Source organism: Gorilla gorilla, chromosome X (genome assembly GCF_029281585.2).
Source record: "Gorilla gorilla gorilla isolate KB3781 chromosome X, NHGRI_mGorGor1-v2.1_pri, whole genome shotgun sequence".
In the NCBI taxonomy this organism is placed as follows: Eukaryota; Metazoa; Chordata; class Mammalia; order Primates; family Hominidae; genus Gorilla; species Gorilla gorilla.
In genome coordinates, this window is record NC_073247.2 from 83,503,478 (window position 1) to 83,516,101 (window position 12,624).

The 12,624-nt window shown below is 55.5% G+C and overlaps 2 protein-coding genes across 2 annotated transcripts; one reads left to right on the plus strand and one right to left on the minus strand.

Annotated features, from left to right (window-relative positions):
• Nucleotides 1-266: 266 nt before the first annotated feature.
• LOC101141782 (uncharacterized protein CXorf49-like) lies at nt 267-3,987 on the minus strand. The gene is given in 6 exon segments (XM_019019035.4): nt 267-365; nt 471-512; nt 1,061-1,106; nt 1,392-1,468; nt 2,009-2,165; nt 2,754-3,987. Coding segments are annotated over 5 exon segments (1,521 nt in total). The 5' UTR covers nt 3,954-3,987; the 3' UTR covers nt 267-365; nt 471.
• A 744-nt stretch (nt 3,988-4,731) lies between these two features.
• On the plus strand, nt 4,732-8,718 carry CXHOC101059915 (chromosome X LOC101059915 homolog). Its single transcript, XM_019019036.2, has 6 exons — nt 4,732-6,225; nt 6,745-6,901; nt 7,445-7,524; nt 7,802-7,847; nt 8,397-8,438; nt 8,545-8,718. The coding sequence occupies exons 1-5, from the start codon at nt 4,990-4,992 to the stop codon at nt 8,435-8,437; spliced, it is 1,560 nt and encodes a 519-aa protein (XP_018874581.2). The 5' UTR covers nt 4,732-4,989; the 3' UTR covers nt 8,438; nt 8,545-8,718.
• Nucleotides 8,719-12,624: the final 3,906 nt, after the last annotated feature.

The following is a 12,624-nucleotide window of genomic DNA, read 5'->3' on the forward strand; positions in this document are numbered from 1 at the left end:
ACCTAGACCCAGGGCACTATGGTGAGCCTGAGTGCAGGGCTGCTGCTCAGAGGCTGGCCCAGGCACCCCGCAGGGAGAGGGCCCACCACAGAGCGCCAGGGGAACTGTTCTTCCAGCGCCAGGAAACGGAGCAACACCCGGCACACCCCAACACTCCCAACAATCACAGAGAGGGCAGACCACAGACCACAGAATATGAGAACGACTTTATTTCAAATTGCTTTGAACTGCGTTGGGAAGTGTGCAAATGCAGCGGAAGAGAGGAAGCCCTGGCTGAACAGGATATGGAGGGAACCCGCTTGGCTGCAGCTCCGGAGCTCCAAAGGTGGCAGCTGTTCATCTTGTAGGAAGATGCTGGCTCCAACCTGTGAAACAGAGCAGCTCAGGGACGGGCCCCCAGCCAGGGCCAGCCCACAGCCCTCCTAAGCTACAGGGACTGTGGGAAGAGGCATGGTGTGTGCAACACTCACTTCACAGGTCCTGGAACTTGTCAGTGAAGGACTGCATGGCCGCTGAAACAGAGAGACAGAATCAGGCACTCCAGACCCAGGGAAACAGAAACCCAACCCCGGCCCCCGTGGGGAACAACCTAGCCCCGCAACCAGAAACCCCACCAGCCCTGGGACTGACTCATCCACGCGTCACCTGAATTAAATGTAGAAATGCCTTCTAAGCAGGAAAGTGGTTCTCAGGTGCTGGGGCATCCCAGAACCGTTCAGAACGTGTTTCAAAGACAGATAAGCCAGCCAGCAAGCAAACACCATACAAGCCCTACCAGGCTTGTAGGGAAAACACATGAGGTATCTCTAACCGTCCTAAGAGAAGGAGAGTTCTGGGACTCGTGGACTAAGTGTACATGGAGTTCAGATGACACATTGCTGTCTGTGCACACCCCTAGCTGGAAAGGCACAGAAGGCTCCAGGGCCAGGCCTGCTTGGTTCTCTTCCCCAAAGGAAAGTCAGTCCCAGTGATGCCGCCTGTACCTACAGTCCACCCTGCCCCCGGCACCTGCAGAACGACACCGCTGTCCATCCCTGCCCCAGCCAGGGCTCCCTCATACCTAGTTGGTCTCTAAGGTCCTCAATTTCCCTCTGCAGCCGGATGCACTAGTCCAGGAGACACCAGAGGAAGATAAATGGTTAGTCAATTCTGGCCTCCTCTCTCCCTGTCCTCCCTGTCTCCCCCAGCCCTTAGTGGCCCCCATAGCCTGCAGCCCAGTGGCGAGGTGGGTTGGCATAGAATCCTCAATGGAAAGGAGGCACCCTCTCTCCCTGGGGTGCAGAAGGTGGAGGCGGCGGGGGTCGGGGGGTATGCAGCTATCAGTTTAACCTAGACACAGATCCCACCATCTAGTGTGGACCTGGATTTCTAGGAGCCACACAAAACATTACCCGAGGACAGCCCTGGGCTCCCGGGGGCTGCTGCTGCCTTTCCAGTCTTGGGGGATGGACAGGTGGCTGCCAGTCACCTGAAAGAGAACACAAAATCCAGCTTCCAAGCCGCCCAGTGAGGTGGAAAAGGCCTAGCAGGGTCTAAAGTGAGGCACCATCACCCTCTGCTGGCAACATGTTGCCCCTGCTCTGCCCAGCATCTCCAACCCTCCCTCTGTGACTGTCTTCCCTGTTCCTCAGTATGAGCCCATCTGCACCTGTGGCCCCCTAGCGTTGTGACTCCGGGTTGGACACCAGCGGTGGGGCAGCCACAGCCAGGCCCTCGGAGGGCCAGTGTGGCTGAGCAGGACTTAACAGAAAAGGGCTCAGTACTGCCGAAAGTCTTCCAGAGTTGGAGTTTGGAGCGCTGCTCCAAATCGCCCCCCACCACACAAACCCCACTCAGAGAGGATGATGTGGCTTAAAGCCAGCCCTGTCGACACCCCATTTCCCATGGGATACCTGCCTGGGTGGGCAGAGAAGCCTGGGAATAAGGCTGAGCCCCCAGAAGCGACAGAGCCAGAGGTTTCCCTCCCGACCCCTCTCCCCTCCATTCCTATCAAACCCGCAAGACTCACCAGAGGGTGCATGGCGTCTGGGCATGAGGCCTCCCAGGCTGTAGGCAGAGGGCTCTGAAGTCCCCGGAACTTGGGGAGCTCTGATGTTGGGGTCGCTACTGCTGAATTCTCCACGATGCATGGATAGGCGAGGCAGTCCTGGCTTGTGGGTGGGAAGCTAAAACAGAAATTTCTGAGTCGGGCTGGCGGTGGGGGTGGGCAGTGAGTACATATGGGAGGGGTTGTGGTAAGATGGAGACTCCAGAGCCTAATCTCATTAGCACTTTCTCCCTCAGTCAGCCCCAAGCCAGGAGGCAGAGCCCAGCCAGGGAAAACACTGGGGATAGTGAGATAGCCTGGGCCCCCTTCCAGGTGGCTCGGGCAACAGCTAAGTAAGGAGGAGTCGGGAAGTTGATGAGCCTAGATGCCCCAGGTTTGCGGCCCACACTTTAAGGGATCACCCCAACCTAACCAGCTGCCAGCCCTGCCTTCCATCCCAGCTCCTCTCTGGGGGAGGAGGCAGGACCCCTGCAGAGTGTCCGGAGGTATGCCCGTCACACACCAAGTACTCCCTTTAACGTGTGCCCCTACAACGAAGACCCTGATTGGGCATTCTAGTGTCCCTGGCCTTCCGATAACAACCCTTGAGCAAGGGACATAGGGGGCATGGGTAAACAGGTGTGTGCTGGAAGAGAGGAGGCTGGGGGGAGACCAGAGGAGGAGGAGGATGAAGAGGGAGAGGAGTGCGCAAAGAGAACCTACTCACTTGGGCCCTTGGGACCTCATCTCTATTTGGGTCATTATCTTCTCTGGCCGCAGCCTGGGACTCCCTGGTCTTCCTTCCTGCTGGTTTCTTCCCAGGGCTGCTGTGCTTAGGCTTTTGGGGTTTCTTGGACATCCCCTGCGGCCGCACACCAGGCAATGGCTGGGAGGTGGCCGGCCCTGGGGGAGTGGCTGAGAGTCTCTCTCCGCAGGCAGGAAAGGGTCTCCATAGGGCCAGTTGAGAGGCACCCCCTAGAGACTTCTCCTGGGCCATCTTCCTCTTAGAAGGGCCCCAGGGCAGGGCCCCTGCAGTGGCAGCTCCTGAGCAGCTGGGCCTGGCCTCCACCTTTCCCAAGGCCCTGCTCAGCATTTTCTTCCCGGGAGAGTCCTCCAGCTCTCCTACGACTGGAGTGAGTCCGCGGGGAGCAGAGGTCAGGAAACGGCCTGGCACGGGCAAGTAACTCTCCTTGCAGTGGAAGCTTGAGTGTCTGGATGTGTCTGCTGGCTTCTTGTGGCTGCCGAACTTGGCTTGGCTTCCTTCTTTGTGGCGAATGCCCACCCTCATCAGTGGTAAGTCACTGGTCTCATCGGAGGAATCAGAGTCGTGGGTAGACATCCTGGTGGGGCCTATTACAGAGGGCTGCTGGGGGTCCACGCGGACGCTCCATCTGCTCTTCGAGCCCCTTTCTGGCTTCTTCTAGGCCCGGCCTGGTTCAGGAACACTGAGGTGGAGAGGGCCGGCAGAGGCCTGCTGCCATTCTCCAGGGCTGGGGCTCAGCATGCCTCTCCCACTGGGACCGACCTCCAGGTCCACCCAGTTTTCAGCGGACCCTTCAGTAGTGGCGCCTTCAGGGAACGGGTGTCCCTGGATGCTGGATGGTGGCACGATGGCGGCTGTCTCATCAACCAGGTAGGACGAGTAGTCCACACCGTCCCCTTGGTCGTCAACCGGGGTGCCAGGCCGGCCTTCCTGGCCCCAGAGCACCACCCTTCCCTGCTCTATCAATTCGCTCTCAGACTCGAAGCTGAAGCCCTCGGGATCTGTGAACCTGCTCTCGCCCTTGCTGCTGTGTGGTGCCCCCAGATCGAGGCCTCGGCTGTGGCCCTGTGGGGCTCCAGGGCTGACTGTGCAGGTGCCAGCCTGCTCGCCACCTTTCAGGTCGAAACCGGCCCCCCAAATGGACACCTCATCGCGGGAGCTCATGGCGCCAGTTCAGGCACCCTGGCCTATGGGGAGACGGTCGAGCCCAACCAAGCCCAGCCAAGCAGGCCACGGGACAGGAACAACAAGGCCTTCAGGACACCACGGCCCTCACGGCAGGCGGAAGTACCGTGCTCCCGACAGCGTGTGGCTTCCGCGTGCCTTCGACACCCGTGTCGAGCCTTCTCATTGGTCCCCCCTCCACCAACCAGCGCCCCCTTTGTTGGGTGAAGCCTCTGGGCTTTAACCAATAGGGACACAGGCTTTTGGTTTGTCCCGCTGCCCGTCATTTGACTGGGTGGATGCACTCTGGTCGGGTCTTGGGGCCAGGGTGCACTGGAGCTCTCGATCCACTTCTTTCTTTCTGTCTTGCTCCCTCTGGCCGGGCACCTACTTTTTAATGATAGCTCCTCTGTGTGCCAGGTGCTTCTCCTGCATCAGGACATTTATTCTCCCAAGCTGATGAGCTGGGGGCAGCTCTCCCCTTGACTTCCGCCTTACAATGGGACACTGGGGCTCAGAGACGTGGCTGTCATTGGAAAGTAGGTGCCTGGCCAGAGGCAGCAGGACAGGAAGAAAGAGGTGGATGGAGAGCTCCAGTGGGCCCTGGCCCCAAGACCTGACCCGAGTACAGCCACCCAGCCAAACCACGGGCGTCCGGGCAATCCAAGAGTCTGCCTCCCAATTGGGTAAAGCCCAGAAGCCGTGCCCAACAAAGGGCATGCTGATTGGCGATGGGCAGACCAATGAGAAGGGGTGGAACAATGAGAAGGCAGGACGCAGGCATTGAGGGAGCCCGAAAGCCACGCGCTGTCAGTGACATCTCGTGAGCAGACTGTGGTGAGGGTGGCGGTGTCCCAAAGGCCTTGCTGTTCCTGTGGCTCCAGAGCACCACCCTTCCCTGCTGTATCAATTCGCTCTCAGGCTCAAAGCTGAGAGTGGCCCCCTCGGCTGGGCTTGGCTGGGCTCGGCTCTCCTCTCCCACTGTTACCAGGACGACTGTCTCCCCACAGCCTGGCTGTCTGGACTGGCGGGCGCCATGAGCTCCACGGATGAAGTGTCCGTTTGCGGGGCTGGTTTAGGCCCAGAGGGTGGCGAGCAGGCCGGTGCCCACACCGCCAGCCCGGGAGCCCCACGGGGCGACGGCCACGGCCGAGACCTCAATTTGGGGGGGCAGCGCAGTGGCAAGGGCAAGGGCAAGGGCGAGAGCGGGTTCACAGATCCCGAGAGCTTCAGCTTCGAGCCTGAGAGCGAATTGATAGAGCAGGGAAGGGTGGTGCTCTGGGGCCAGGAAGGCCGGCCTGGCACCCCGGTCGACGACCAAGCGGGTGGTGTGGACTACTCTTTCTACCTGGCTGATGAGCCAGCCACCATCATGCCGCCGTCTAGCGTCCAGGGACACCCGTCCCCAGAAGGCGCCGCTGCCAAAGGGTGCACTGACATCTGGGCGGACCTGGAGGTCGGTCCCAGTTGGAGAGGCGCGCTGAGCCCCAGCCCTGGAGAATGGCAGCAGGCCTCTGCCGGCCCTCTCCACCTCAGTGTTCCTGGGCCAGGACCGGCCTCGGAGAACCCAGAAAGGGGCTCGAAGAGCAGATTGAGCGTCCAAGTGGATCCCCAGCAGCCCTCCACGGAAGGCCCCGCCGGGCTGAATACTGACGACTCTGATTCCGCAGATGAGAGCAGCGACTTACCGGTGATTAGGGTGATCATTAGCACCAAAGAAGGAAGCCAGGCCAAGCCCGGAAGCCCCAAGAAGCCAGGAGACACTTGCAGACGCCCCAGTTTCCACTGCAGGGAGAGTTACCTTCAGGTTCAGGGACCTCTCCTGACCTCTCCTCCCCGCAGACTCACCCCAGTCGTGGAGAGGCCGGCCGTGGGAGAGCTGGACGTGCCTTCCTTGAAGAAAATGCAGAGCATGGTGTGGGGAAAGAGGGGTGTCAGGCCCAGCTGCTCAGGAGCTGCCGTTAGAGGGCCCCTACCCCGGGGCACTCTGGGAAGGAAGGTGGCCCAGGAGAAGAAATCCCTAGAGGGTGCACCAGAACTGGCCCTGCGGGGAGCCTTTCCTGCCTGGGGGCAGAGACTTTCAGCAGTTCCACCTGATCCGGCTAGCTTCCCGCCAGTGTCTGGCGTGGGGCTCCTGGGGAAGTCCGTGAGACCCAAGGAGCCCAAGCACAGCAGCCCTGGGAAGAAACCTGCAGGAAGGAAGACCAGGGAGTCCCAGGCTGCGGCCAGAGAAGATAATGACCCAAATAGAGATGAGGTCCCAAGGGCCCAAGTGAGTAGGTTCTCTTTGCGCACTCCTCCTTCTCCTCCTTGCTCTCCTCTTCCTCTTTCTCCTCTGTCTTCCCCCACCCACCTCTCTTCCAGCACACGCCTCTTTGCCCATGCCCTCTCTATCCCTTGCTCACAGGTTGTCATCGGGAGCCCAGGGACACTAGGATGCCCGATTGGGGTCCTCCTCTTAGGAGCACACATTAAAGGGAGCACTTGGTGTGTGCCAGGCCTGGCTCTGGACACTCTGCAGTTGTCCTGCCTCCTCCCTGAGAGAGGAGCTGGGATGGAAGGCAGGGCTGGCAGCTGGTTTGGATCAGGGCGCAAAGCTTGGGCATCTAGACTCATCAACTTCCCAATTCCTCCTTCCCTAGCTGTTAAGCAAGCCCTCCTGTCTTGGGGTGGACTGAGGGAGAAAGTGTTAATAAGATTAGTCTGGAGTCTCCACCTTAACACAACCCCTCCCCATGTGTACTCACCGCCCGTCCCCACTGCCAGCCTGACTCAAAAATTTCTGTTTTAGCTTCCCACACAGAAGCCAGAGCTGATTTCTCTGTCCGTGCATCGTGGAGAATACAGCAGTGGTGATCCCAACATCAGAGCTCCCCAAGTACTAGGAACCTCACAGCCCTCGGCCTTTACCTTGAGACGCCTGGTGCCCAGATGCCATGCACCCTCCGGTGAGTCTTGCGGGTTTGATAGGGGTGGAGGGGAGAGGGGTAGGGAGGGAAACCTCTGGCTCTGTCGCTTCTGGGGGCTTAGCTGTGCTCCCAGGTTTCCCTGCCCACCCAGGTAGCTGTCCCACAGGAAATGGGGTGTCGACGGGGCTGGCTTTAAGCCACATTGTCCTCTCTGAGTGGGGTTTGTGTGGTGGGGGGCGATTTGGAGCAGTGCCCCACATTCCAACTCTGGAAGGAGACTTTCGGCAGTACTGAGCCCTTTTCTGTTAAGTCCTGCTCAGCCATACCGGCCCTCCCAGGGCCTGGCTGTGGCTGCCGCACTGCTGGAGTCCAACCTGGAGTCACAATGCTAGGGGGCCACAGGTGCAGATGGGCTCACGCGGGAGAACAGGGAAGACAGTCCCAGAGGGAGGGTTGGAGATGCTAGGCAGAGCAGGGGCAACATGTTGCCAGCAGAGGGTGATGGTGCCTCACTTTAGACCCTGCTAGGCCTTTTCCACCTCACTGGGCGGCTTGGAAGCTGGATTTTGTGTTCTCTTTCAGGTGACTGGCAGCCACCTGTCCATCCCCCAAGACCGGAAAGGCAGCAGCAGCAGCCCCCGGGAGCCCAGGGCTGTCCTCGGGTAATGCTTTGTGTGGCTCCTAGAAATAGAGGTCCACACTAGATGGTGGGATCCATGTCCAGGTTAAACTAATTTAGGTGTCTCCCCAATCCCCTCTGCCTACCATACCCCATGCAGAGTGAGTGCCTCCTTTCCACTGAGGGTTTTGTGCCAATCCACCTCACCACTGGGCTGCAGGCTATGGGGGCTATAAGGGCTGGGGGAGAGAGGGAGAACGGGGAGAAAGGAAGCCAGAATTGACTAACCATTTCTTTTCCACTGGTGTCTCCTGGGCTAGTGCATCTTGCTGCAGAGGGAAATTGAAGACCTTAGAGACCAACTAGGTATGATGGAGCACTGGCTGGGGCAGGGATGGACAGCGGTGTCGTTCTGCAGGTGCCGGGGGTGGGGGTGGACTGCAGGTATAGGTGGTGTCACTGGGACTGACTTCCTCTGGGGAAGAGAACCAAGCAGGCCTGGCCCTGGAGCCTTCTGTGCCTTTTCAGCTAGGGGTGTGCACAGACAGCAATGTGTCATCTGAACTCCGTGTACACTTTGTCTACAAGTCCCGGAGATCTTCTCTTAGGACGGTTAGAGATACCTTATGTGTTTTCCTTTAACTGCTGCCTGGTATTGCTTGTATGGTGTTTGCTTGCTGGCTGGCTTATCTGTCTTTGAAACATGTTCTGAACGGTTCTGGGATGGCCCAACACCTGAGAACCACTTTCCTGCTTAGAAGGCATTTCCACATTTAATTCAGGTGACGGGTGGATGAGTCAGTCCCAGGGCTGGTGGGTTTTCTGGTTGCAGGGCTAGGTGGTTCTTCACGGGGGCCGGGGTTGGGTTTCTGTTTCCCTGGGTCTGGAGTGCTCGGTTCTGTCTCTCTGTTTCAGCGGCCATGCAGTTCCTCACTGACAAGTTCCAGGACCTGTGAAGTGAGTGTTGCTCACACCATGCCCCTTTCCACAGTCCCAGTAGCTTAGAAGGGCTGTGAGCTGGCCCTGGCTGAGGGCCCGTCCCTGAGCCTGCTCTGTTTCACAGGTTGGAGCCAGCATGTTCCTATAAGATGAGCAGCTGCCACCTTTGGAGCTCCGGAGCTGCAGCCAAGCGGGTTCCCTCCATATCCTGTTCAGCCAGGGCTTCCTCTCTTCCGCTGCATTTGCACACTTCCCAACGCAGTTCAAAGCAGTTTGAAATAAAGTTGTTCTCATATTCTGTGGTCTGTGGTCTGCCCTCTCTGCGATTGTTGGGAGTGTTGGGGGGTGCGGGGTGTTGCTGTGTTCCCTGGCGCTTGAAGAACACTCTGTGGTGGACCCTCTCCCTGTAGGGCACCTGGGCCGGCCTCTGAGCAGCAGCCCTGCAGTCACCATAGTGCCTGGGTCTAGGTGCTGTGGGGGCCCTGCCCTGCCACAGGAGCATTTTCTGCCTTTTCCCAACACACCCTGCTCATGTTCCCTCCTCTTCTCATCCTACTTTGGGGTCTCACAGGTCCCGTTGTTCAGCGCTAGTCTCCCTCACCTTCAGGAGGAACTGAGTGCCTCCTTTCAGAACCCCAGTCTCTCTTGCCTTTCCTCCTGTGGTTCACTGTCACAGTTCTGCCATGTCACTGTCCTTTCCGTCATGAGCATCCTTGCTCTCCCTGCGGCTTGATATTGGTGGCCTCTCCTGTATGGTTATTTCCATGCTGTTGAGGAGCATGACGGAGCTCATCCTTCCACTCGGGCCCAGTCCTCTTTCTGGAGCCATTATGTCCCTCTGGTGCCACCACGCATACAGTCAGTTCATCTTGGCCAGAAACCTGCACGACATCCTCAGTTCCTCTATTAGCCCTCATCTTTGAACCTCTGTTGCCAAATCCCATCAGGTCTCCCTCCTTAGTTTCAGTAGCCAGATGGAAGCAGATACCACATCCCGGTGGGTGGCCGAGCAAAAGGGAAGGCACAGGGAGCGCTGAAAAGGGCGGGGTAATCTCTTGGTTGGAGGTGGGGGCATTGAGTCTGTTCTGGTGCCTGTGGGCCAACCTGGTGAAAACTGCCTGCTGGGCGCCTGTAGTCCCAGGTACTCGGGAGGCTGAGGCAGGAGAATCACCTGAACACGGGAGGCAGAGGTTGCAGTCGAGATTGCGCCGCTGCACTCCAGCCTGGTGACAGAGCGAGACTCCGTCTAAAACAAAAACAAAAACAAAAGAAACTTCCCACACTTCCCACTGGCAGCTACATGGAAGGTGGCTTCCACCTCCTTGATGTCCTGTAGGTGGCCAACAGCCCCTTCTGCAGCTGGTTGGCTTCATATCCTTGATTTGAAAATGGCCAGTTGCCTTCCAGGGCAAGTGTGGATGCTAGGCCTGGCTGTTCTTGGATGGTTCCCGTCAAATACTGTTCCACCATCCCCAAAGCTGCAGGTTTTTGTAGACGTGATATTTCTGTGTGCCTGTTCAGTCTTTCAGACCACCTCTTGAGGTCACATGAGATTTTCTTGAGCTTCCTGTTCTGCCTTCACCCTCCCTGACAGTTGGGATTGCCTCCTTCCTTCAGCCTGAATCCAGGGCTGGATGGGTGTGAGACACAGACAGATTCTGGTTCCAGTGATGTAGGTTCTGCCAGCTCTGAAAGCCAACAGCCTGAGTGTTGAACAGACAAAGACAGGAGAAATGCAGATACCATTCAAGATTAGTATATGTGTGGAGACGTCTGTGTTTTTTTTGATTTGCTTGTTTTTTTTTTTTTTTTTTTTTTTTTTTGAGACGGAGTCTCACTCTGTTGCCCAGGCTGGAGTGCAATGGCACAGTTTTGGCTCACTGCAACCTCCGCCTCCTGGGTTCAAGCGATTCTTCTGTCTCAGTCTCCCAAGTTGCTGGGGTTACAGGTGTGCACCACCACTCCTGGCTAATGTTTGTATTTTTAGTAGAGATGGGGTTTCACCATGTTGACCAGGCTGGTCTTGAAACCCTGACCTCAGGTGATCCGCCGGCCTCGACCTCCCAAAGTGCTAGGATTACAGGCGTGAGCAACCGCGCTGCCAAGTCATGGTTTCTACACTGGAAGAAGTGATATTGAGGTGAACGGTCAGCTTCCACACCATCTTGGGTTCCATGGCAGGAGACCTGTTCCTGATTCAACCCACAGGAAGCATCGTGAGTGCCTGAGGGGAGAAATGTCCCTGAGGACAGCCAGAGACAAAACGGGGAGGCAGAACTATCATCCTCAGCCCTGGAACCTCTGCTGTGTAACTCAGCCAAAGGAGATGCCAAATCAGAGTGGCTGTTTAGCAGCACCACACTGTTAGTGGGATGTTCCATGAGCCCCGTGGGCACAGACCCTTAGCCAGCTAGCTCTTCCATACTGGCAAGATATCACCTTTGGGACCTCCCTCATTCTGGATGGGCAGCACTCTGATCATTTGCTTGAGACAAGGTAAAGTTGGGCTTAAGGCACCATCTAATGCTGTAAAGATGGTAGTGGCCTAGCAGAAAAAAATGACATCCAACAGGTAAATTACACAAAATCTGTAAGCAAACATAAAAATCCAAACAAGCCAGACAGAGAAGACTAGAATAAATAATGAATCCTTTAGGTATTTTATTTTATTTCTGGCTGTTGTGAATGAGATTACTTTATCGATTTTTTTTCAGAGTGTTCACTGTTGGCATGTAGAAATGCTAGATTTATGTGTGTTGATTTTCTATCCTGCAACTTGCCTGAATTTGCTCATCAGTTTGAAGAGTTTATTGGTGGAGTCTTTAGGTTTTTGCAAATACAAGATCATGTCATCTGCAAACAAGCAGAAAGATAATTACCAGAGGCTGGAAAGGGTAGTGAGGGGTGAGGGAGAGGTGGGGATAATTAATGGGTCCAAAAAAAGATATTTAAATAGAATGAACTGCCGGCTTCCCTGGTTTTGAGACTTTCAGACTTAGACTGAGCCACTCCAAGCTTCTCCCTTTCCCCAGCTTTCAGTTCTTCCCCATTCAGTATGATACTAGCTGTGGGTCTGTATGTTCCTTCTATACCCAGTTTTGTGAGGGCTTTCGCCATGAAGGAATTCTGAATTTTATCAAATGGTTTTTTCAGCATTAATTGAAATGATCGTATGGTTGTTATCCTTCATTCTGTTGATATGGTGTATAACATCGATTGATTTGCATATGTTGAACCGTCCTCGGATCCCTGGGATATATCGCACTTGGTCATGATGATGACTGAATGCCTTTCCTCTAAGACTTGGAACACAACAAGGTGCCCTTGTTCACCACTTTTGTTCACCATGGTACTGGAAGTCATAGCTAGAACAATCAGACAAGAGAAAGAGATAAAAGGCCTCCAAATTAGAAAGAAAGAAGTCAAATTATCAACGTATTGTTGAATTCGGTTTGCTAGTATTTGCTGAAGGTTTTTGCATCAATATTCATCAGGGAAATTGGCTTGTAGCTTCCTTTTTTTTTTTTTAAATGTATCTTTGTCTGGTTTTTGGTATCAGGCTTATACTGGCCTGGTAGAATGAGTTTGGAAGTATTCCCTCTTCCTCTGTTTTTCAGAATAGTTTGAGTAGGATTAGTATTAGCTCTTCTTGATTATTTTTTGTTCTTTTTTGATGTGGGTACTTTTAGATATACACTTCTCTCTTTGTACTGCTTTGGCTGTATCCCATAGGTCTGGGTATGTTTTGTTTCCATCGTCATTCATTTTAAGAAATTTTTAAAGTTTTATAGTTTCTAAAATGTCTGTAGTTATTGATCTCTAGTTTTATTCCATTGTGGTCAGAGAAGATGTCTAATATTATTGGAATTTTTTGAATGTTTTAAAACTTGTGACCTCTCCCTCTCCCTCTCCCTGTGGCTCTCCCTCTCCCTCTCTCCCTCGCTCTCCGTCTCCCTCTCTTTCTCCGTCTCCCTCTTTCTACCGTCTCCCTCTCTTGCGGAGCCTGGACTGCACTGCCATGATCTCGGCTCGCTGCAACCTCCCTGCCTCAGGCTCTGGTGATTCTCCTGCCTCGGCCTGCCGAGTGCCTGGGATTCTGGGCACACGCTGCCACTCCTGACTGGTTTTTGTGTTTTTGGTGGAGATGGGGTTTTGCCCTGTTGACCGGGCTGGTCTCCAGCTTCTGGCCTCGGGTGATCTGCCC

Coding starts and splice junctions, on each gene's coding strand:
- CXHOC101059915 (XM_019019036.2), top strand. CDS start 4,990: ATGAGCTCCACGGATGAAGTGTCCGTTTGCGGGGCTGGTTTAGGCCCA. Junction 6,902..7,444: donor CAGATGCCATGCACCCTCCG/GTGAGTCTTGCG, acceptor GTTCTCTTTCAG/GTGACTGGCAGCCACCTGTC. Junction 7,848..8,396: donor AGACCTTAGAGACCAACTAG/GTATGATGGAGC, acceptor TCTCTGTTTCAG/CGGCCATGCAGTTCCTCACT.